Source organism: Amphiprion ocellaris, chromosome 10 (genome assembly GCF_022539595.1).
Source record: "Amphiprion ocellaris isolate individual 3 ecotype Okinawa chromosome 10, ASM2253959v1, whole genome shotgun sequence".
NCBI lineage: Eukaryota > Metazoa > Chordata > Actinopteri > Pomacentridae > Amphiprion > Amphiprion ocellaris.
In genome coordinates, this window is record NC_072775.1 from 29,973,580 (window position 1) to 29,998,627 (window position 25,048).

Here is a 25,048-nt window from a genome sequence, read left to right on the forward strand (position 1 = left end):
AACTCTCCTCTTTCTAATCTCAAGGATTTATCTTGAGAGAATCCTAACAGAGCCAGTAACTCTCACCAATAAGCTCACCTTTCCTGCACATTTTTCAAGCGGTATTTTGGCAGTTTAGTTTCATTAACCTCTTTCATATCATTCACACGCCGTCACAAAGGGAGGAGGAGCGACGGTCCTGAACAGGCCTTGCAAAAAAAAATTTTAAAACTCTTAAAAGGAGTCAATTTATTTGAAAAATGTCTCCAGGTTGCCAAAAGAAAACTCTCTTTATTCTGTCATAACACCCAATTTGCAGCACCTATGTTAAAGGGAAAGACCCTCTCCACTGTAATTACTCAACAGTATGGCTGGTAAGTACATGTGTGATTGGCAGCCCCAGAATTACAGGTTCTCCTTGATTATAGCTGGAACTGCCAATCTGACGAGTCTCTCAGTGCTGCTTTAAAACCCTCTTACGAGTGATTGAGAGAAGGATGAAAGCAGCGTGCTATTGAGTGTCTCTGGGCTTTTCAATGATTTCTAGCCTTTTTTGTCGCTTTATTCACTGCATGCACTAGATGTTATTTTATACTTTGCGTCATATTTACATTTCAGTTTGCTAAAATCCAGTTACTGTTTTCCTCACCCATTTGGTTGTAAAAGTTTTTTCGCTGTTTTTATCTTTATATCTTTCCTGGCAACTGTGTATCTATTCATGTGTATTCATCAAGAAAATTACTCATTTGTTTGTTGATTTGGAGTAATAATTACAAAACAACTGGGCCGCACCTAACAATTAATCAAATGTCGATTTGGTGACTCGGTAAATTGTGCTGTTGCCTTGCAGCTAGAAGATCCCCGGTTTGCATCATGACTTTCCCGGGATCGTTTTGAATGGAGTTTACATGTTCTCCCTGTGCATACAAAGGTTTTGTCTGGGTACTCTGGCTTCTTCTCACAGTTCAAAAACATGCTGAGATTAATTGGTGATTCTAAATTGTTCGTAGGTGTGAATATGCTTGTTTGTCTCTATATGTAGCCATGATGTGATAGACTGGTGATCTGTCCAGAGTGTCCTCTGCCTTCACCCTAAGTCAGCTGGGATAGACTCCAGCCCCCTGCAACCCTAATGAGGACTAAGTGGTGTATAGATAATGGATGGATCGATTGATTTGGTGCATTAAGTTCACATCAACAGTCCAAAACATTCTAGGAAACACATTCTTACCAATGATGTCACACTGTTCCATTGATCAACAGGTAGAGGTAACACACCTTTCTGGACTAAAAACACATTAAAAGTTGGCTTTGGAAATGTTCGATTAGGAAGTAAAGCACTTATTTTATCCGTCAGACTTTAAGGATACACATTTTACTGAGTAACATGGACATATGTAATCTTTTATTTACAGAAAAAGTCCAACTTTTGTGATTTCTTAAGACGACTACCTGAAGTTTTAATTGGGGTGACTGACAAATATTTACATTTCTTAACTCTGATTACTTCATTATACATATTTCATATTTCATTCTTTATTTTTATTTGGGTACAGAAGTTAAACTAGCAGAGTGACACTATATACACTACCGTAAAAAAGTTTGGGGTCACTTAGAAATGTTCTTATTTTTGAAAGAAGAAAAAGCAGTTTTTTTCAATGAAGATAACATTAAATTAATCAGAAATACAGTCTAGACATGTTAATGCGGTAAATGACTATTCTAGCTGGAAACAGCTGATTTTTAATGGAATATCTCCATAGAGGTACAGAGGAACATTTCCAGCAACCATCACTCCTGTGTTCTAATGCTACGTTGTGTTAGCTAATGGTGTTGAAAGGCTAATTGATGATTAGAAAAGCCTTATGCCATTATGTTAGCACATGAATAATGCGACATGTAACATTAATCAAAATGACAGTGAAATATGTTTTGTCACTGTCCTGTTATTCTGTTCTGAGGCAGACATTAAAGTGTTACACAGAAGATCCCTGTTCCCCTACTCTTGCTTCGCTTATGTCCTGAGAGTAGGTTTTACTTGAGCACATATCAAGTTCACAGCAGATGATCAGAGTAGCCTGCATGCAAAAGCACAAAAAACAGCAAATATTTTAATTGTAGAAATTTTGAATTTATAGCATTTTTCTTCTACATAATGTAACTTTCCAATCAGTTGAATCATTCCACATCTACACTAAAACAAAACCAAAAGACACAAGGACCTCAGGGAACTGCTTAGAATAATGATGTTTACCTATAATTAATGTGATTCAAGTTTGGTTTTTAGCCCACAAAACATTAACAGGAGCCAAAGTTGCTTGAAGGAGTTTGTTGCTTCCAGCTGTTAAGGATTATTTCCTCTGAGTTTATTCAATACCTGCAGCATCAGACAACAGCAGGATCCACATGAGCATCCCCACAGCAAAAGAATGACACATATTTACGCATGGAATATGAGCCGTGACTTTATTCATTTTCAGTGACATGGAGACCGGATTGATCAGGATCTAATGGCAGTTTGAGCTTTTCTTCACATGCAGAGTTGCTTTATCAGCTGCAGTTAAATCAGCCATTGTCAGTTCCATTATTTTATCATAAATAAATCAGGCTGTTAGCCATTTGGACAGTTTGATAAGCTGCTGTTACTTAGTTTAGTCTTTTGTTTTTTATTGCATTATTTCTCAATATACCATTGCTCTCTCCATCACTTTGGTGGGTTTGTCTGTATGAAACCATGAGGAACATTAAGATAAAAGTGACTGATGTCTGAGTGACAGAATGCAGCCACTTCAACACACTGATGAAGCCAGTAATGTTGCATACTTCATGTCTGAAAAGGGCTTATTATTGAACTTACAGCTGTGGCAGGTGGCGCCGCTGTATCCGCTGTCGGAGCAGTTACAGTGGAAGACGGTCCAGGACTGACTGCAGCGACCGCCATGTTCACAGCGACTCGGGGAACACCTGGAACAGACAAAATCAACAAGTTCATCAAGGATTATTACTGTCAAACTGCTCCCTGACAGACATGTGTATGTGGGAGGAACTTGAAAGTTTTCATTTTCCTTGTCATGAAAAATAAAGAGAAAAATATATAACTATATATTCTTTTGTTTGTATCCACTGAGACTGCAGATTTGGAAAAAAAATCAATTTGCTTGTTTTTGGCAGCTTGAATGCTTGGAAAAAATTCTCCAGACTTCTACTTCCAAAAACCTTTCAAAGAGGACAAAAACAGTCGATGCCAGAAAAACACCTTTCATCAGTTATTGTCAAGAGAAGTAAACTTTTATTGTGTGAAACAGCAGCCGGAGCATCTTTCATCTTTTATGTAGTTGAGTCGCTTGTCTTACAGCTCAGTGTGTCAGGATCAAATCTCTGACCGCTGAGTCTCTGCAGCAGATGATGATTGAGAAAAAAAAAAAAGCTTTCAAACTCTCACCGTCCTCTCAAATCGAACACGCTTGAAATCATTTTCAAAACGAGTCCGTTACATAAAGCTGTTTCATTAAATGGACAGAAAGCATTTCGAATGATGTTTACTCAAGCATGTTATTTGCTTCATGGCCAAACGTGTGTAGGAGGGTCATGAAAAAATGTGGTAAATATTTCGTTTTTAAAATTTGGAGGAGGTCATATTTTCCATTTGGGCAACATGTTGTGGGAGGCTGATGAAGTGCAGAAACAAAAACTCTCTGAAGCAACTTTGCTTCTAACATCGACTAGAAAAATAGTTCAGCTGAAAGCCCAACAAGTGCGAGATTAAAAATCCTTCCACTTCCTTCCTTCTGATTGTTGTACAGAGAAAACATTTTAAACACCGTGGCTCTCTTGAAAATTACACAAGCCAAGTTTCATCTTCTTTTTTATAAAAGACAATATGTTTTAGTGTTTTGTTTTTATTTTTTATTTTTAATTAATCTTGCATTTCCCATTATCAACCTCAAGTTTGGGAAAATACTCCCCAAAAATAAAGATACGTAAATCAGGGTGACGGATTTTGAAGAACTTTGATTGGACAACAGCCTCCTTAACTCTGCTCTTCATAATCACATATTTAGCATCTCTGAGACACACTAGACAATAATCTGCCGAGGTACAATAAAGAATCGGCACTTCAGTCTGGACCACAATTTATTTCACATTTCTATTTTCATTAATTTTATTTTGCAGAATGGTTCAGTTCTGGGATCTTTGTACCATTTCATATGCAAAGCTGAGGACAGCAGCAGCAAACATCCCACAGTTAAAGAACAGAGGTGACATGCAGGAAACCAATTAACTCGTATACAGCATTAATAGGAGGAACTGGGGTTACAATGTGCAGCTCAGATAATGTGCCATAGATGAGATTAACCAATGAGATGCATGAAAATAATTCAACCGGGCCATCAGACTGGCTTTAGATCAGCTGATTAACACCTGATTTTAAACTCCGTGGTCTGCCTGAATGAACACTATTCTCAATGTGGTAATCAATACTTAGACCAAAAACGGTCATAACATGTCTTCATTATTGCATTGCTGCCTCTTATTAGCATAAATAGGAATTAATAAGCAAAATATGTTTTCATGGATAAACAGATTTATTTTATTGTCAGTTCTGCTCAACTAATTCTATCTACAGCCACTATTTTAGCACTTAAGTCATGTGAGGACACCTGAGTTAGTCCTGTACATTGGAGAAGACCAAGAGATTTGGTCAAAAGTCCAGAAAAGCCAGTAAGTGGCCCTTTGAGTTTGACTGCATCTTGTTTTTAACACTACGGGTCAAAAGGTCATCCTCACCCTTATGAGAACAGCATCAACAAGAAACTGTTATACAGAACTAGAGTTTTTTTATTGATTAAAGAAGACAGTAAAGTCTTTAGGAAATAGGAAAAGTTGCACTGCTTTCTGTGGACTGGAAAGTATGAAACAGTATGAATTGTTGTACTTGTGACTAATGATGATTGGCTGTAGTGTCAGAGCTGCACAGTACAGAGTGCAAAAATAGACTTTATTCACAACTAGTTGACAGAGGGAGCCTGATTATTAAACCCTGAGGAGTCACTCTTCAAAAATTTGCCCCATCAGTGGTTAAAATTGGGGTTGTTTATTAACAGATAAGGTTTTCTCTGGTTTTGGGTGGTTGGATCTTGATTGGAAATACAGTATATGAACTCCTGGTCTCAACTTTCACCATGAAGATAGCATCAAGAGAGTTCATTCAACTAGCAAAGAGAGAAACACATTAAAAAATAAAGGGACTGAGAGAAGATAAAGCAAATTACCAAAGATAGTTGAATGCACTCAGCTTTTTAAGTGTTTATTTGCTTAAGTAACATTACTAGTCTACAAATGACATTACAGGCAGAATGAATAATTAGATTATAGCTATATTGTCAAAGATGACTTGATTATATTTTGATTTTGTTAGGTAATCTTAACATTTTAAGACTTTTTTTGGCGTGAACTACATGGCAGGCAAGTTGGCTCCTATTAAAGACAGAAAACATGATTTGTAAAATTTTGGGGGCTTCTCTAAAATTTGCAATGCAGTATTATTTTTCTGTATCTATGAAACTGGGTTATTATTGTTGCATGAATTATGTACAAAGATGATTCATTAGTGATTCGGGTTGGATAAAGACGCATGCTGTTCCTCCAATCACCATCAAAGCACAGTTGCACAATATCACAAACTTCTCTAAGTTTAACACAAAGATGAGGAAAAAGAACAAGTTTGCTCGATGTCAACCACCATTAAACAAAACAGAAAAATAAATTTAACCCTCTGTGGTGCTGAAAACAGGCCTGCTTTCATCTTCTTTTCTTATCATTTATATTGAAATTAGTAGTAACAAAGAGAAATCAGATGTTTTGTAGATGTTATATTTGTATTTTCTGACCACATAAAGGTGAAAAAGTAAAAAATGAGCTCCCTGAAATCCTTGGCATAGTGATGATAATTAAAGCTATTAAATTATAATAAAATAATTAAAGATATTAAATAAAGTGCAGCTGACATATCAGGCTTCTTAGACAGTGATTCTACTTCAATTTTGTGGCTGCATCAGTTCTTTTAGGTGCAGAATTTTTAGTGTTTGAGTTTGAAGTCATTAAAAAGTAGTGAGATTAAATTCCATTTGTTGTAATCCAATGAATTACTTTACAAATTACAAAAAAAAAAAAAAGCCATCTGAATTGTATTCAGTAAGTGACTGCATTTCCAAATAACCCCACCCATCCCTGATTACAGCCTTCTCATATTTTGCTCTGTGTGCACTTTTGTTGACTTGTGGTCACCGGGAGGTTTGATAAAAATTACATTTTGCAAGCAGTGTGCCTCCAAATATCTTTATATTGATCCTGTCTCAGCCTCTTTTCGAAGCCCTTTTTCTTGTTGCACCCAGATAACAGTGTTTTTGCCCACATTATTTGCTTCCACGGCAGATTTATTCAGCAGGACTTGCTTCCAAAGACACACAAAAACAACATAGAAAAATGCAATTTTACTCATGCATGATTGTGTTTATACAGTACCCTAATATTAAGAAGTGCATATTTTTGAAATGTAAAAATATGTGACTGTGTTTTGCACAAATGCAGGTGGGAACGGTGAAGAGAAAAGCGATGACTTCGCAGAATCTACAGCCTCCTCTTCAAATGAAAAGCCCCGAGTCAGCAGGCTGTCGGCCTGCTTCAGTGCAATTTTTGCCTCCATTTATCTCTATACCGCTCTGATCTGGAGCGAGCTAATTAGCATTTACATTGAAGCCACAATAGTAGCGTTGCCAATTAGCCCTATGGTGACTTATTTTACATTTTGTCTGGGTTTTATTGTGCAAGTATTGATTTCTGTGTGTTAGAAACATTAGCAGATAATTATTTCTGGGGTAATCTGAGAGTCTATAGGAGGATGTGCAGTAATGGAGGCTAATCGCTGATTTCTCGTTTTTTGCAGTTAATGATGGTGATGATGAATTTTCCTGATGAAAATTGAGAAGATGGCTTGATTTCTACCTTTTATTTATCAAAAACGCCCAGCGCCACTGACTGCATTGTTCACCACACAGCACAATAACACCTCCTCTAATGTATATCCACCCACCCTGGAGACGTATACACAATCCAGTCCCATACATGCATCACAAAAACATAACACCTGATGCCTTCTGGCAAGCAGTTTCTACTGGAAATGCAATGACCAGCCTCTTCTAATACACACATCTATCCACAGAATTCATATTTAGCCCAGAGGCAGCCGTTGCACACCAAATCGGCCCCAAAAGAGAACCTTATTCCCACCTTTCTTCATACTGTGAACCAAGCACACATTGTCCTTTTAGTGGATTTATTAGAAATTTGTTCCATATTTTTTTGGTATTTTGGTAACCTGTGGCTTATTTGGTGTAATTTTAGTACAGTCAAATGAAAAAAATCAATAACTTCATCAGAGGAAAAATGTCAAAGTAAGACCTCGAAAGGCTCACTGATGCCTTTATTTCAAGTGGATCAGATTAATGCAACAGTCTCTATATGGGGTTTTCAAACAGGCTCATTGGCAACTTCAGCATATTCAGAATGCTGCTACGATTAAAACGATGAAGTCTGGCCACATTACTCCAGTTCTACCAGTCACTAACAGGAACTGATGTCAGAGTCTTGCTACTTGTGTAGAAATCACAGCACCTCTGACATGCTTGTGGCATAAAAACATTCTCGGATCCTGAGGACATCTGGCCAACTCTGCTTACCATGCAGCACAGACCTGAGAGCTGCACTATGAAGCAAGTTTGATATAGTCAGGCTTTCTTTGTGTAAGTCGGCTTGACAAAACTAAAACCCCAGTCAGAGATAACTCAGAGGTGCTTATCAACTTTCTTTGCTATTTCAGATTTTCTGCTTCAAACTCTGAGTATTCACATAAAAGTGGACGTTTAGCACATCATGTGACTATTCTTCCGCACAAATTGACTGATTGTGGGTCACCTATTTTAGTCAACAGGTTGTTATAATCGAAAACAACAAGCATGATAGCAACTTATGCCATTAAAAAGTGCTGCTACTGCAAATGATTGAAGACAGAAACGCTGGTAGAACAATAGTAAATGTGTTGCATTTTAGGAACCAGTGTGACAGCACATTAGGGCTCTGAAATTTTGACTTCATATATTTAAACATGGTATTGTATTAGAGTGTATTTCGGTCTGACACTGTCCCATAATGCTGGATATCAGTTTAATTTTAAGCCAAATCAAAGTGAAATTAATGTTACTGATTGAATCTTCTCTGTTATAAATATCAGTAGAATAATCAGTGTTCTAATCTGTGTTCTATCAGCTGCAGCACCAGCAATGGAAATGGACTGAGCAGGACATTAGGGCCAAATATGAAAACATATTTATAGGTTGTCTGCATCACTAACTGAATAAATGCCAGGTTACCATGGCAACACGATGCATACAGTGCGTCATACTCTAACTGTATGGCTTCATTCAGTGGTTTTAGTTACATACAGCTCAACAGGTTTACAGATGAAACTGTTCCTTCAGGTGAGAATCTTTATCACTCGTAGAGAAATGATTTGGTTAGAGGGAGATGATTCTTACAGCTGATTTAAATCTAAAACTCTGAACAGAACCTGCTCCTCACCAGGTTAGTTCCACAGCATCAGTTACCATGAAGATCTAGCAAGTTAAAGACAGACACCTTCATGATGCTAAAAACTGTGACTTGAGGTTCAACATACTAACTAACCCATTAATCTCTAATAATCTTGTTCACCCCTCTAGAATAACCTCCCAGTTGAAGCTAGATGAGCCCCAGCTCTGACCACTTTGATGTCTAAAACTGTTTTTCCCTACACTTCCTACTCTACACTGTAATGACTATGAAATCATTTTAACTCACTTTCATAAAATTGTTTGATTCATGCCTCATGTCTGATTTCTTCCATTCTTTTACACTGTAAATCTGTGAAATTTGAAATCTGTGTCCTTTACCATGTTTTTATTATGTTGTAAAACACTCTGCTACATGAATAAAGCTGCCTTCACTGATTTTAATGCACCTGAGCTCTGTATGGGTGATTTTTGCACATGGTTTTCCACACTCTCTCTGTTTTTTTCTGTCCTCAAACATTCTGTCATGACAATAGCAGCTGCTAATGTGTTTGACATTTGTTTTAATAGATTTCATTTCCACGCAGGGAAACAATACACATAATAAACCAAAAAATCAAACGGCAAATTAATATTCTCTTTAACCCGATGGGAACAACTGGACTGCAGTCTGCCAGGAGGAGGGAAGAAAAAGAGTAAATTATTGTTTGAAAAGCTCCGGCTTAAGAGTTCACAGTGATCATTTAAATTTCTATTTTAGTTTAATTATCAAAGTGTTGGTTATATCAGTCTGACATGTTCATTGTCTCCCAGTTTTACCTGATGAATGTCAAAGAACTCAAACTTTTCCAATAAAGTTCATTGCAAGTAAAAGGACAGCGTGTGGGAGACATCTCTTGTCGTACCTATGGATATTTCCTCCTACGCAGCTGACAGAAAAAATCTGTAGGCGTGCGTTTGTATTTACAGTCAAGAGTTGACATTCAAGAGGAAAAGTAGCTGAAGAAGTTCAGCATTTCCCCATTTTTGGATCCGGTTTGACTCCAAAAACATTTGTGAAACCCTTGTTACCGAAAACAAGAACATCCCTTTCATATACTTAAAGTTTAAAGAATGAATGCAGGGAAAAAATAGATGTAGAGGGACAATAAAGAAGGTAGAAAAGGAGAAGAAGCAACTAAAGGTTTACTGTGCAATAAGGCGAAAGATAATTAGTACAATGAAAACACCAAGAAATGATCACCCTTTCATGCATCGTTCAACTGGTTAAGCTAAAATATAGAGGCAGGTTTGGTATAAAACAAGGTGTCGAGCTGATGTTGAGCTCCGTGTGGGTTTGCACTCGATTTGCGCGCTTAATGGAGTGTTTGCATTGGCTAATAATGCCCTTTGCTGCTGGTACTAAAAACACACAAACACACACACTGCGGCACATATGCAGCAATAACCTGCTCTGGAGTACAACCACCACACTGTGTCACCGAGTCCATTTTCCATCTGACTTTACAGTGCAATATATCCCACGAGCCCTAAATTCAATCAGCAGGATTACAGCCAGAGAGCATATGGTGGGTTTTGTTGTTGGGTTTTTTTTTTTTTTTTGTCTGTACTGGATTTTTTTATAGGTTTGTTCCAGTTAGCAGTCAGATCTGTGCAGGAACTGTAATGCTGCTGGATAATAATGCAGAAACAGGACGGCATTTAATTAAAATCACTCGAGCAGATTCTCCTTATCTGGCAGAGATGTGTGGTTGGTTCAATACTTGTGTTTACGTTCAGTTTACTGTATATGTGTGTTTGTTTGTGTGGCTGTGTGTGCGGGTCCTCCTCGGCCCCAGAGGCAGGTTTATAATTGTTGTAATTGTCTCATTAATTGTGCTGCTATTTGGCGTGACACCAGAACAGTAAATGATTGGTTCTGCTCTTCCTTCCCTCCCTCATGTGCTTCTCTGCCCTTGTGAGGTTCGAGCTCCGAGTCTGAATTGTCGCTGGTGATATAAAGTGCTTTATTGTATCCCAGCATGCATGAATAACCTGGAAAATATTTATTATGAGGCCTAAAGTGGCTCTAAATTGAATTCATTTCAAAGTTGCTTCAGCCTGACCGTGGGTTTAAGGCTGCATTTATCAATACTTTACAGTAGATCATGGGACGATTTGCATGAAAAAGGAATTAGTTTTAGTGTCAAACTCACACTGAATCATCAGCTATCTGCAGTTTATGCATCCCTTGGTTGTTATTTTCAGTTTTTTACTTGATCCTTCATGTTTTGGCTCATTTTCACCTCTCTCATCTGCATCATTTACAGTTTGCTGTTTTCTGTCAAATATTTTCAATGGGAATAGGTGGAGACCCAAATCAGAGCAAAAAGCTGAATGAAAATTGGACTTAAATTCATCAGGAGGATAGAAATGCAACTCTCGATGATTGGTAACATTGCTGCACATCCCCTGCACGTAGAAATAGACAAATTAGCTAAAAATAAATAAATAAATAAATAATTGGCCATATCAGTTTAGAAGCTGATAACACATCAAAGGTTGTAATCAATTTCCTTCTGCTTCAAGCCCCCCCCAAAAAATCTCTGAATACAGATTTAAATAACTATTTGCTCAGCGTGAGCTTGATGTCATGATAATGATGTTGCAGAGTTTTAATTTTTAACTTGGTTAGATTAAGTTCCATTAAAACGTATAATACCGTTAGGGACTTAGCTATATTATTACATTAGTTAAATTATTCTCCTGAATCATCAATAACACTGTCTAGTCTCAGCCTTAATATGCATCATAGTCAGGTAAAGGTGCATTTTCTGTATTTTTTTGTGGAGTTTTAACCCCTAATATATAAATTACTTAGGTAGAATTTTGCAATTTTGATCATCACTGAGGGTGTACCTCAAGGCTCCATCTTGGGCCCAACTTTGTTTTCCATCTACATAAATGATGAGGTCAAAGCTATTGGTGCCTCCTGGATACACTTCTACGCTGGTGGCACTATTATTTACTCCACTGGCCCATCACTTCACTCTGCTGCATCTACCCTTCAACTCAGCCTTACTTCAATCGAGGAGTCTTTTCAGGACCTTTGCTTGTGCCTCAATTCCAAACAAACAAAATGTATGCTATTCAACCGGACAAACAGTGTCTCCAGCCCCCCAAAATCACCTGTGTAGATAGCTCAGATCTGGAGTTCGTCAATTCCTACAAGTACCTTGGCCTCTGGCTGGACTCTTCACTCTCTTTCATAATAATAATGGATTAGATTTATATAGCGCTTTTCAAGGCACTCAAAGCGCTTCACAATGAATCCATTATTCATTCACTCACACATTCTCACTCAGCGGTGGTAAACTACATTTGTAGCCACAGCTGCCCTGGGGCAGACTGACGGAAGCGTGGCTGACAATTCGCACCTACAGCCCCTCCGACCACCACCAACATTCACAGGCATTCATACTCCAGTGTGAGTAGCAGCACTGGAAGCAAGGTGAGTAAAGTGTCTTGCCCAAGGACACAACAGCACATGACTAGGACAGAGCGGGAATTGAACTGCTGACCCTTCGATCATTGGACGACCCGCTCTATCACCTGAGCCACAGCCGCCTCATTCCTCACATCAACATTCTACAAGCTAAAATCAAAGCCAGACTGGGGTTCATTTACCTTAAGAAGGCCTCCTGTACATACTCTGCCAAAAATACTCTTGTGAAGATGACCATCCTTCCCATACTTGACTACAGCGATGTCATCTATAAAATGGCCCCTAATTGTGCCCTTAACAAGCTTGATGTCCTCAATCACTCAGCCATCCTTCTTGCTACCGGTGCACCTTTCTCCACCCACCATTGTGACTTTTACAAACTGGTGGGTTGGCCCTCCCTTTACACCAGGCGACTCCAACACTGGCTTTTACTCATCTACAAGACCCTTTCAGGGAAGTCACCTCGATACCTCTCCAACCTCCTACACCCCTCCCATAACAACTACCACCTGAGGTCCAGTGATCTCATAACACTCTCTGTCCCCACGGTTCGCACTGTCTTTGGCCGGAATTCCTTTCGTTTTGCTGCAGCAATCGATTGGAATTCCCTCCAAAAATCTCTGAAACTGTCATCGCTTCCATCACCTTACATCTTTAAGCAGAAGCTGCAGCAGACCCTAGCTGACCACTGCGCATGCTGACTGTTTTCATTCAATTGCTAGCATTAATTTAGGGTGTTTTTAACCTCTGTTTAAACACTTGTGTGTCCTTTTTGTATATGTACTGTTTATTTGCTGTCTTTCTTCCTGCTGGGGCCTCTTGCCAGGTCATCATTGTAAATGAGAAATTGTTCTCAAGTGATCTTACCTGGTAAAATAAGAATTGAAAAAAAAAAAAAGAATCACGCCATGAATAACACTACTGAGTTTTGTTCAAAGTATTTAAACTTGTTCCATTAATTTTATAACATAAATCATAGTTTTGTTTTGTTTTTACTGGAAATCATTTTTAAATGTGGTTTATATAAAACGTTGCAAGTTTGTTTTATTTTCCCCTTTATGTCCCGCAAACAATAAAGATGTCAAGTCAGTGTTGCAGTTGTTTCTACAATTGTTTCTCCTGTGACAGACATTAAACTCAGTAGTTCCCTCTGTTATCCACGTCTTATTATATTTTCATCTTTCAGTCTTCAGTCAGTGATTTTAGTTTTTCTCTCTTTGTTCTTTTATATACAGAAAAGGTGCATTTTTGGGCGACCCATGAACAGAGGCTATAGTCCCGATGCAGCGGTCAAGGGTTCGAGTCTGACTCATGGCCATTTACTGTATGTCATTCCCCCACTCTTCTCCCCATGTTCCTTGTCTCTCTCTCCACTACGCCCAGAAAAAAAAAAAAAAACTTTAAAAAAAGAAAAGGTGTATTTCTGGCTGATCACCGTGGTGATGGTTGCACAGTTCAAACTCCACCTCCACACCAGTTTTTATTCAACAAGTCTTTGTCTTTCTCTTTCTGTGTCCCAGTGATGATGCAAATCACATTTACTTCTTCTAACTTGACATTTTTTGCCCACGCAGTATATTAATTACACAGTTCTGGGTTCAAATCAGGGACAAAAAAGACTGCAGATTTAAACTGCAAGGCCATTAGTATTCAGATACTAAAACTAAGTGGACTGCCTGTAATATACTCAGAGGTGTTGCTATTTTACTTCTTCTACATGTATGTTAATGGAAAGACAGATAAAATAAAAACACCACCCTTACATAAATCAATAAAACATATCTCAAACTGAATTTGCACATTAGGATATTTGCCTGTGGATGATAAACTGTAGCAGGACTGCCTGCATCCCTAATAATGGAGGAGCATGTTGCTGTCCACACGCTTCTACTGAACATGACTGGTGCAGTGGATTTCTCAGCAGAAGCAAACCTTGGAGAACAAAAACACAGATATCAGCAAGAATACAATTGTCACAGTGCTTATTTCACAGCTCTGGTCTGCACTGAACATCTATTCTTAATAGTCTGCTGGATGTTGCAGCCTCTTTCTGTCCGTCTCCAAAATGTCACTTTGCTTCACAAATAAATTACTCTGCCAGCAACGAAAATGAAACAAAAAATCCAAAGCTGCTCCTCAAAAAAAGTGTTTTATGACAGAATAATCAAGGACCAAAGAAACATTTCTGCTCATCTTTGACACAACAACAAAGCCACTGTTGCTCACTGTCAAATCACCTTTTCTATGCTTCTTTTTTTCAGAACAACAGCTTTATTCTTTAGTTTTCTGTCTGAATTAGAAATGCAAACTGGGAAATGACTGGAAAATTGGGCAGTTTCAGAAAACGAAATTGCGGCACGACTTTACATGCTGATGTAGATTTAAATGCCACTCTAGGCGTCGCTGTACACGAATTTAACACTTTGCTTAGACAACCACCTCAAGAAAACACCACTCACGATGACAACTGGCTTTAATTATGTGCTGCTCACAACAGAAATAGTACATGGATATATATCTACTGACAACAGGGTCACTGGGCATAAATTACTGGGATATACTGACTCTAAAAAAATGTATTTCTTACAGTGGTTAAGGCGTCGGATTTAAGATCCAATGGGTAAAAGCCCTCGTGGGTTCAAGCCCCGCTCCTGGAAAGCTTTGGTTGTTATTTAAGTTCTTACTGGGATATCTGTGCAAAGAAAAACATCTTCTTTACCTCCACCTCGTTCTGTACATGAACATTTTAACAGTAATGGAGAAATCAGTAAGAAGCAGCGGGTAACAGCTGAACTGGGTCCAGCCTTGCACTGCTGGTATTTTCTGCACTTTTACAGTTACTTTTATTCCACAAGCCACTTTATGCTAATGTGACTTATAGAGTAGAAATACGGTATTTATTCATTTTTCACTCCTTATTCTTGTATATATTGTATATATTATTGTTATTATAATTTTTATCTTTACTGTACATATGGCTAGTGCTGCTCTGAAAGATTTTTGCTGCTGTAATAATGGAAATTTCCCCTGACCTGGAGAGTAATAAAGGACTATCTTATCTTACCTTATCTTATCTTAATGCCAGCAAGGTCGTGTGGTGGTTCACTAATTGTATAAATGGGACCAGAATAAAATACTTGGGATAATTTAGAAATGGTGTTATCACATAGTTTGTGCATAAGAGTGGCTCAGACTCCATTGTTTCCAATATTATCACTACAGTATGCAGCACATGTAGCAGCATCACAGCAAAGGGCAGTGTGGAGTCAAGTGGTGTCTTCATGGTAAGTCGCTAAGTAGTTTGTGAAATACATTATTTCAATGTGACTCTAAATTACTGTATGTATAAACACACAAAGAAAATCAGTTAAAAAAATGGATACCTGAATTTTTTATTCCCTAAAAATCAGCATTGACCAGTCTGTATGTGTTCTATCTCTTCATTTTCTTCGTCTCAGTACAGTTCAATCACAGGGCCTGAAATCCAATGAGATATTGATTTTGTTTAGTTTCAAGTACCCATTGTTGGTCCATGGCTACTTGCTTATCTTTGCAAGGCTGGATTTTGACCTGGTGAGGTATTTGTACATGTCACCAGGATGGCCGAGTGGTTAAGGCGTTGCACTCAAGATGCAATGGACGTAAGTCCTCGTGGGTTCAAATCCCACTCCTGGTAAGTAGTTTTAGGCTGTAAGGTGTGGATTTGAAAGACTGGCCCATCCAACATAATCAATAGTGCCCATAGATGTCAAAGGAAAGTGACCTTAGGCCTCATGAATGTCCATGTGAGAGCCCTTGTGGACCTCAAAAAGCCAGACAATCTTATAAATTGCCAAAATGGAAGATGCCCTGCTGAAGCCCAGAAGAAAAAAGAAAAGATAACAGCACAGCGTGTAGAGAGGAGGTCTTAAAGGAAGAGGAAGAACCACAGCAAGTCTATTATGATGAAGAAGATTCAGAAGAACAAGAACTACAACCAGAGCCAAAACTGGTTGTTGGTCATACTTTCAACCTGTCACCACCAAATCTACAACTGGAACCAGAGCTGATGGTTGTTTCTATCACCTGACCAGGCAGAAACACTGGAGAGTTTTTACCTGAATCTTCAAAAAATAGCTGGAAGGTTTCTTAGACATATCAGACTATTTTCAGTTGGTTAGTATAACAAATTGTGTATCAAAGCGCTGATTTAATTCACCTCCACAAACGAATGCTTTGATCACAACAAAATGAAGAAAAAGTGAACCTTTGACATTTCAAGTCCAGTATTTCACATAACAGACTGGTTTTGGGTGTTAAAAATCAAATCAGCGAGTTTCTTAAAACAAACACATTTTCCGAGTCTACTCTCTGATATAAAACAGCAGCGATTTGTTTCTTAAAAACACTCAACTAACATGACCAGGATGGCTGAGTGGTTAAGGCGTTGGACTTCAGATCCAATGGGTAAAAGCCCCACTCCTGGTAAGCTTTGGTGGTTATCTAAGTTCTTACTGGGACATGGGGACATGGTGACCTGCTGAGGTTTTTATACATGTCACCAGGGTGGCTGAGTGGTTAAGGCACTGCGCTCAAGCTGCAATAGACACAAGTCCTCATGGGTTCAAATCCCACTCCTGGTAGGTAGTTTTTGTCCACTGAGGGTGGATTTGAAAGATGGGCCCACCCCACATAATTAACAGTGCCCACTGATGTCAAAGGAAAGTCACCTTAGGCCTCACGGACGTCCATGTGAGAGGCCTTCTGGACCTCAAAAACCCAGATTGTTCGGGCAACAGATGTTTCTGGGGTGGATTCCTTTTGGGTCTTTGTATGGGGAGATGGCATGTGTAGACCCAGCTGCAGCTGGTTTGAGAGCCTCTCCAGAAGCCCAGCTGCCAGTCATCTTAGCTAATGAGTCTGGAGTTGAAGACCTGCACTCCATCCTTTGTTCTATCCGCCTCCTGACCTGTCTGATTGGGCCACCACCCAGTTCCCTCTGCCTTCAGCCAGCTGGTCGCAGCCATCGTCACACTTTGAGAGGAGAAATCCTACAGCCATACTCTCAGTCGAGGTGACTGGGATGTAGTGTGACCAGTTTGCCCTGGTGAGTTTTTGTGTGATCTGTAACCACTGAGGGGTGGCTACCAAGACGTCAAGCTTCTGTTAACAGCTGCTAATTCGGAGAGAAGTTCTCAAGTCTTGGTGAAGAGTGCAACCTCTGTTAGCAGCTGACTAACTAGGTGAGAAGCTACCTGTGTCTTGTGTGTGTATGTGTTTTGTAGCCACTGAGGGGTGGTGATTTGTGTCTTGTGTTTCATTGGAAACGTGTGTGTTTTGAGGCACCAGTTATTTAGTTACTTCTGTGCACTGGCCACTAGTTTGTATTAATTTCTGTTGTTTGTGGTGGGTGCTGCTGTTGTGACTGGGTTTTGCTAAGGAGTTTAGTAGTTTTGTTTTTATTGAACTAGTTTAAAAACTTGTTAGCCTTTGGTTTCCATAAAGTATTATATAAAATTAAGTTCCGATTTTTTGTGGGTTAGACTACTCTGCTTCTAACCCCTTTCATTTATTCCTGCATCCTCAAAAAAATAGGTTCAGTTGTAAGGTTTCTTAAACATATCGGACCATTTGCAGTTGGTTAGTATCACAAATTGTTTATCAAAGCGCTGACTTATTTCACCTCCACAAATGGACTGATTGCAATAAAATTAATTCCAGCCTAACTATTACACTTCAAATAAAGGTGTAAAAAAAAAAAGCTGTCTGAGCAGAATGTTTGAGAAGGTGGGTCTCACAATCAACACAATGCTACTCAACGAATGTCATCAAGTTGTTTTTCAGAGACTGACCTGTCAATGATTCCACACATGTCTATCTGCAGGTTGCTGTAGTTTCCCAGCTGCTTTTGCTGCACCATGATCAGGTCCATGTTTTGGTTTTCCAGAGTCAGCAAACGCATGCAGCCCTGGAAGACGTTGAAGGGATTTCTGCACTCATGACTGGTGTCTTCAGCCGGACGACCTGAACAGAAGAGAATCGGACAGAATGAAGGGCACAAATGAACTTATGTCTAATTAATAAAAATGTAAACTAAAATAACAGATCCAACACATGATTTAGAATAGTGTTGCTTTGTCTAAGAGTTAAAACATCGACTAACTTTACATGCAAATACTGAAAGAGAAGCATAGATGTTCCTTTTATTGTATAATGATGTAGGCTGTGACTACAAGTGGTTGACGACTTCATTATGGGTGGAGAATTGAACATTTTCAGTATGATTACAGTTAGAACGGATTCAACTGACTGCTTCTATGCTTACCACCGAAGAAGAGGTGACTTTCTATAGCGACAGGAAACAACGGGCTAGCCTGAGCGCTGCCTCCTTCCTCTTTATCCACAGCGACAGTCAGACGTCCTCTTTTGGAGTTCATCTCCACTGAATGCCACTGACCATCATTCAAAGCAGCACCTGGCAACCAAAACTATACATTAAAACACATCGGTGCAAATTCTTTCATGTGTTCATGGTTTTACATCGAGCCATTAGGACCTGCAGCAGATGTTGGAATGTTTTTTTTGTTTTTTTTTTTCCTCCAAGGCTCTCCAAGCATGGACACTCATGGCGTAATGACCAAATCAGAAATCCCATCACATCACAGCCTGCTACACGAGCACCAAAATTGTGATCAGGCTTGTAAATGAAGTCTTTTCCCCAGTGAAACAGCAGTTAGAAGAATACCGCAGTGGTCAAATTGATTGTGAAAAACCAGTAGGTGAGTTTTCTTCTTCCTATATCCTCTGTGTGATTGACCTGTATCAAGTGCAGGTGGGACTGTGGATCTGTATGCTGTTAGAAGTTCAGGGAATAGATCAATATCTCATTATCTCCTCTGTTTTTCTTACTGGCGCTGCTTTGTCCAGGAACACACCCCCGACGTTATACAGTGTCGTCTGCTGCTCAGTGGTCACCGCCGATGAAAGCTTTGGTGGTCAGGTTAACACAGCAGATAACATAAATATTCCATGAAGATTGCACTTTGCTGGTGAGAGAATCCGTCAGAGAAATGCTTATGTGTCTTTGATGGTTGAAACCTCAGACCTAATTAAAACCCCACTGTGAACTGTATCCATTGTACGACGGTTGTGATGGTATCTTATTGCTTTCCCAAAACCAAAAGAGGAAGCAAGGAAAGAATGAAAGTGTGTTTATCTCCTCAAACCTGTTATCAACTTGGGATCTTTATCTGGATACTGACATCTGATCAGTAAGTCTTGAAATGAATGCAAGAAAATATATTCTTATCTTGATTTGGCCTGCAATTAGTGACTGTTACTGGAGTATTCTCTTGTTTTAAACTGTTTATCAGATCCAAATGCAAACTGTACTCCACCAACTAATCACTACTGTGTGATTTTCTGTATGAATATTGCATTCCATCACTGCTCTGGGTCATCTTACCTTCCCACAATTGCTCTCTACATCTGTAAGCTCCTTGTGTACTAATCAACACCCCACAGGCAAGCTTAGGAACATAACTTTAATGATTTCTTCGACGCTGGCCGACTTGTCAGTAAACAAAGTTCATCCCACATGATGTGAAGCAGTGCAGCTATACAGGCTCTTGTTCCTCTGTAGGGCTAACATCAGGTTCATTTGAGATGAACCAGACCTGTATAGATTCAATCATCAGCGACTGCCACCAGTGGTTAGATTTCTGTTTGACTCGACCCCAGCATGCAAACGTAGGCGCTGATAGCATTATGAAATCAAGAACACTCACTGTGCAGCCTCAGGGCATGATAGGAAGTGCCTGAACTAACATCTGATTGCTTTAGATGTTTGGTTCAGCATTAATACATTTAATACAACATTTCAATTTTAACTGATTTACAGAGATTGTAATTGTATTTGAGTTTGAAGGTTTATTCCTCAAGTGAATTAATGAGAGGCTGAATACATTCAGATAATCTATGATAAACTGCATAAAATTTATAATTCTAGGCTATTGTTATTATTAACAGTGGGCTGACTTGACACTTGATGTACTTACTAATGCAAAAACATCTGGTAAGTGGGATGTGAGGATTGTTAAAATAAAATCTGTCCAGATGCCCTGACAACATGACTGTCTGATGGATCAGTAATAAAAGCTGGTTATGTGTTTCTCTCAACTTTATTTGACTGCTTATCTGTGTTTTCAATTTATTCATGTAGTCTGCTTAGCATATTTATATACAGTGACGAACTGATCTAATGTTGATTTACATGAGAAGGCTTGACAAAATAAAATGGAAGTTATACCAACAGAAATCACAGATCACCTGTGTGTAATTTTAATAGCTTGCCCTGTCATAATTAAAACTACTGCAGATTTTGTACAAGCTCATATGTGCTTTGGAAAACATTTTTAATAAATCTGTGTATTTATGTAACGTCCTTTTAACTCCACCCCCTGCTGCTGCTGTCTGCTCTCGCCTGCTTTGTAGTTCATCTCGAAGGAGTCTTTGACTGCTAATACCTGTAACCTTAATGATGTTTGCTTAAATTAGCAGCAAAGGGGGGAATTCAGAAAAAAACAGCCCCACAAGTTAAAGCTACCTAAGTGCAAATACATCCTTGGTTTTCAACTCATGCTGGCTTAATTAACTTGTTAGCTACAGCTGATAAGCTTCGCCAGCAATATAAAGTTATGACAGAAACTCAGATATTAAAAAAAATACAAAGTTCGATCTGGGGCATCACAGCAGCTCAGTGGTTAGCGCTGTTGCCTCACAGATAGAAGACCCCTGGTTTGCGTCCCTGCCTGGGATCTTTCTGCATGGAGTTTGCATGTTGTCCCCGTGTTAGCGTCGGTTTTCTCCGAGTACCCCAGCTTCCTCCCACAGTCTAAAAAGATACTGAGGTTAATTGGTGATTCTAAATTGTCCATGGGTGTGAATGTGAGACTGATTGTTTGTCTCTATGTGTAGCCCTGCGACCCTAATGAGGATTAAGTGGTGTATAGATAATGGATGAATGGACATTCTGTCACTGTTGAATGGAGCTGCTTAGAGCTTGCTGGACGGTCAATCCTTAAATATGATTTATTTGAGAATACTTGAAATTTGCAATTGTCTTGTGTTCATTTCATACTTTTTACTGACCTGATATGTAGTTTATTTCTTCATTCTAAAAACGTGGTGAGGAACTAAAGGGAACAACAGTTTCATCAGTGACTCAGCATCCATGTATACTACTGTTCAAAAGTTTGGGGTCATCCAGACAATTTCATGTTTTCCATGAAAACTCACACTTTTATTCATGTGCTAACATAATTGCACAAGGGTTTTCTAATCATCAATTTGCCTTTCAACACCATTAGCTAACACAATGTAGCATTAGAACACAGGAGTGATGGTTGCTGGAAGTAGGTCTCTGTACCGCTATGGAGATATTCCATTAAAAATCAGCTGTTTGCAGCTACAACAGTCATTTACCACATTTACAATGTTAGACTGTTTTTCTGATTAATTCAATGTTATCTTCATGGAAAAAAAAAACACTTCTTTCAAAAATAAGGACATTTCTAAGTGACCCCAAATGTTTGAACGGCAGAGTAAGTGTGACCACTAACTTATCTGTTGGTGGATTTGAAGTGTCTGGGTTATGGTTTTATGGTTTATGGTTTAAACGGACCTGCAGTGAGCTCCAGCAGCGCTCTGCCACCTTTATGGATCTGCAGCCGGAGTCTGGCCTCACTCAGGTACAACCAGACCACACCTCCCTGCTGAGGGAGGTCAAAGGTGAGCAGAAGCCCCGCCTTGTTCCACGTCCTGAACTGGAAACCCAAAGACACGCCCCCTGACGAGGACGCCGTCGCCCCCGGCAGCTGCAGGAAGCTCTGGGGGCCGGTGAACGTCACGGCAACGGAAACCGGCTCAGCACAAGAAAAGGTCACATTGCCCTGAGAGAGAAACATGCAGAGTGGAGAGACAGGAGGGAGGGATGGAAAGAAAATGATTACTGGAGAGATAAAACAACATGAAACATGAATATTAATCAGTTGCAGAGGGCGTGTCGATGTGACCCGGTGTCGCAGCCATCTCATCAGCGAGTCTCCTTAAAGAGGACATCGGTATTACCATAATGATAAAAGCAGAGCTCAGGAGAAGATTAGGAAAGCAAAACTGAAACTAGCAAAGTCACCGAGCTCGGAGGTACAAGAGATACAGAAAGAAAATGAAGAGAGCGAACAGCACGGCCACTGCTGCAGTATCTTGACATCTCTGTTACAGTCCATTGTTTTGAGTAGTGGTAATGACACCAGGTCCATTGCTAAGGCTGCAGCAGTAATACATTACAGTCCCAGATCTCTGCTGGGAATATCAGCCTGCTATCTTTACAATGCTCTGGTAACACAGACGACATCTAAAAGCCCTTTGTGCTACAGTTAAAGTGATGTACAATAATTCATGCCGCTGCACAACACAAAGTAAAAAGTTACCTTAGAAAACCCTCAACAGCAGCAACACGCCGATCCTCCCACACTTATTCTTCCCCGTGTTAATGCCTCCTCGCAGAGCCGTAAGAAGCACCAATTAGTCTCCATGTTAAATTGGACCATAACTTTTTGGCAAACACCTTAAGAGTTGCGGCGCCACTTTAAAACGGCCTCAATTACATCTTCAGTCAAGCATGTCAATCTCTGAACTTCTTTACAGGAATCCATGTTTTTTTCCTCCCCTTGCAGTGTGGACCTGTACTGTAATGAGAGAACATTTATTACTCCCCGCTGAAGTGCTTCACAGCTTCTCCCTGATGAGCTCGACTGTAGAAACATCTGAAGGTCCTAATAGCCAAGATGAGGAGGCATAAGTGAGAGTCTAACCACACTATTCTCCTTTGTCTGGGCTTCATTAACAAGCCTGGGAGCTCATTCGGCCGCAGCAGCCCACAGATCAACCAGCAGCTGCGACATCTGAGTGGTGACGCCGATATTTCACAATTAAGATTCAATCCCAGCCGAGACGAAGGGAACATAAAACACAAACACAGTGGAATTCACACAACAGAGAACAACAGGAAAACCTCTAACATTAAAGGATATATATGCCGGCTTGTAGTTTTGGATGCACTGTGTTAAATAATTGGTCAGTATTTCAAAAATAGGTCACAAAAACGTCAAGCAGAGTATTTTATTTTCATCTGAATGGCCAAAAAGAAAGTAACAGAGGCCACAGTCTGAGGCTTCAATTGCTCGTTTCCATTCATTGATGCTCGACTCTCTCAGGTGAAACTCAAAGAGCATTAAGCGTTGACTTAAAAACACAAAGCAGCTGTTTTCTGCATGACGTTTAGATACAGACACCTCATTTCCTTCTATACCTCTCATTATGAACGGAAATATGTCACCCTCAGACTGCAATATGGAATTTATCAACATAAAACATGAGGCTGAAATTTCAACTTTCATGTATTTTTCTTCTACAGTCCATTTTCTGTCTCCTTACAGTTTTCCCTACTTCAGCACCTTTCCCTGGATTCGATGCTCATTCTGCATTACATTTTCCAACCCCACCGTGACCTTAATGGGAAGGTTTTATGTTGTTTTTGTTGATGGGAATTTTGCAGTTCCGACTCTTATATCATCACGATTTTATAGTGACAACTGATTCATTGTTTTAATGGCTAATTTAACCCTGTGAGCCCCACAGCAGTTTCTGGGCACCTTTTTTGGCTCCCCATCACATATTTACTCTCAGTGGGTTCACGAGGCTCATTTTTTTATTCCAATATTAAGTCCTGCAGCTCTATAGAAACCGAACAAGCATGACTAGAAGGAGAGGAAACTCAAAAATGTCTTTTGTGCAGTATGATGCAGTTAGAATGCCAGTAATCATAAAAAAAGAGAAAAAAAATGAAAGTTGAATTTCTTTTATTATCAAGTTGCAATCCATACATGCAACACATAAGTGAGTAATAATGGTGGCTCAACATGCCAATCTCTTTTGCACACTGTTCTGCAAAGATATTTCAACATGCTGTATACTATTTTTGAGCCATGCTGCCTTTAATATGTTTTATTTTCCTCTCAGATCCTTTGATTTCTTCACATATTTAGTCCCTATCTGCTCTGTGTAAATAGAGTGTGAAATTCACCTGAAAAGCTTTTTTTGTTTGTTTGTTAAGGATCTGGTTACATCAAATTATGTATTTTTAGGAATTTATTGGAAAGACACATATAAAATAATAAAATAATCTAAAACTAACTGTCTACTTTCAATTTGCATTGACTGAAAAAAGCTGGAAGCCACACATGCAACATTTTTGCAAGCACTTTACAAGCCGAAAATAATGGCGGCTCAACATGCCGATCTTTTAAATACTGTTCTACAAAGATATGCCACCATGCTGTGAGCATCTTCCTCTGTGGACTATTTTTGAGTCATGCTGCCTTGAATTTCTTGGTCAAATATGATGATTTTCCCACTTATTCTCTCCAATTTCTTCACATACTTACTCTCATATATGCTCTGTGTAAATAGAGACTGCAATCTAAATGAAAAGTGCATTTTCTGGTATTTTAAAGGATCTGGTTACATCATATTATTTATTTTTGGCAATTTTTAGATACATATAGACACGGAATAATAAAATAATGTAACACCATTTTTCGCTCCATAGTCACCAAGTAATTGCTAAAAATGGAATCTTTGGGTTTCCATGTGTAATTTAGAGAATCTTAGCCTGTATTTCATTTAAACTAGTCAAGTAAGTTTGCTTGAAATGTATTATTGTATGGTCTTAATCCTAATGTCTACACTTGTTACATAAATTTGTGATGTTTATCTTTTTTGCTCTATTCTATAACACTTTGGGTCAATGGCTGTTGTTTTAAATGTGCTATATAAACAACAGTGAGTTGACTTGACTTAATTGGGATCAATAAGTACTAGAAAATTGGCTTAGCACATTTCCATAATTCAGCTGTTTTGTTTTTACACTGTGTTAATT

At 39.1% G+C, this 25,048-nt stretch overlaps 1 protein-coding gene, 1 long non-coding RNA gene and 1 other non-coding gene across 3 annotated transcripts in view; 2 read left to right on the top strand and 1 right to left on the bottom strand.

The window, feature by feature from the left end:
* Positions 1 to 25,048, bottom strand: part of LOC111562872 (contactin-associated protein-like 4) — a 165,124-nt gene that overhangs the window by 61,762 nt on the left and 78,314 nt on the right. The window contains exons 8-11 of the mRNA XM_055014594.1: positions 21,731 to 21,998; positions 18,374 to 18,523; positions 17,901 to 18,072; positions 2,837 to 2,943 (exon numbers count right to left, since the gene is read on the bottom strand). Of these exons, the coding sequence (XP_054870569.1) occupies positions 2,837 to 2,943; positions 17,901 to 18,072; positions 18,374 to 18,523; positions 21,731 to 21,998 (697 nt within the window). The remainder of the gene's footprint in view (positions 1 to 2,836; positions 2,944 to 17,900; positions 18,073 to 18,373; positions 18,524 to 21,730; positions 21,999 to 25,048) is intronic.
* On the top strand, positions 15,663 to 15,745 carry trnal-caa (transfer RNA leucine (anticodon CAA)). The gene has a single exon. It is a non-coding gene; the product is annotated as a tRNA-Leu (tRNA).
* LOC118469712 (uncharacterized) lies at positions 17,154 to 18,789 on the top strand. Its single transcript, XR_004846662.2, has 3 exons — positions 17,154 to 17,291; positions 17,933 to 18,136; positions 18,653 to 18,789. It is a non-coding gene; the product is annotated as an uncharacterized LOC118469712 (long non-coding RNA).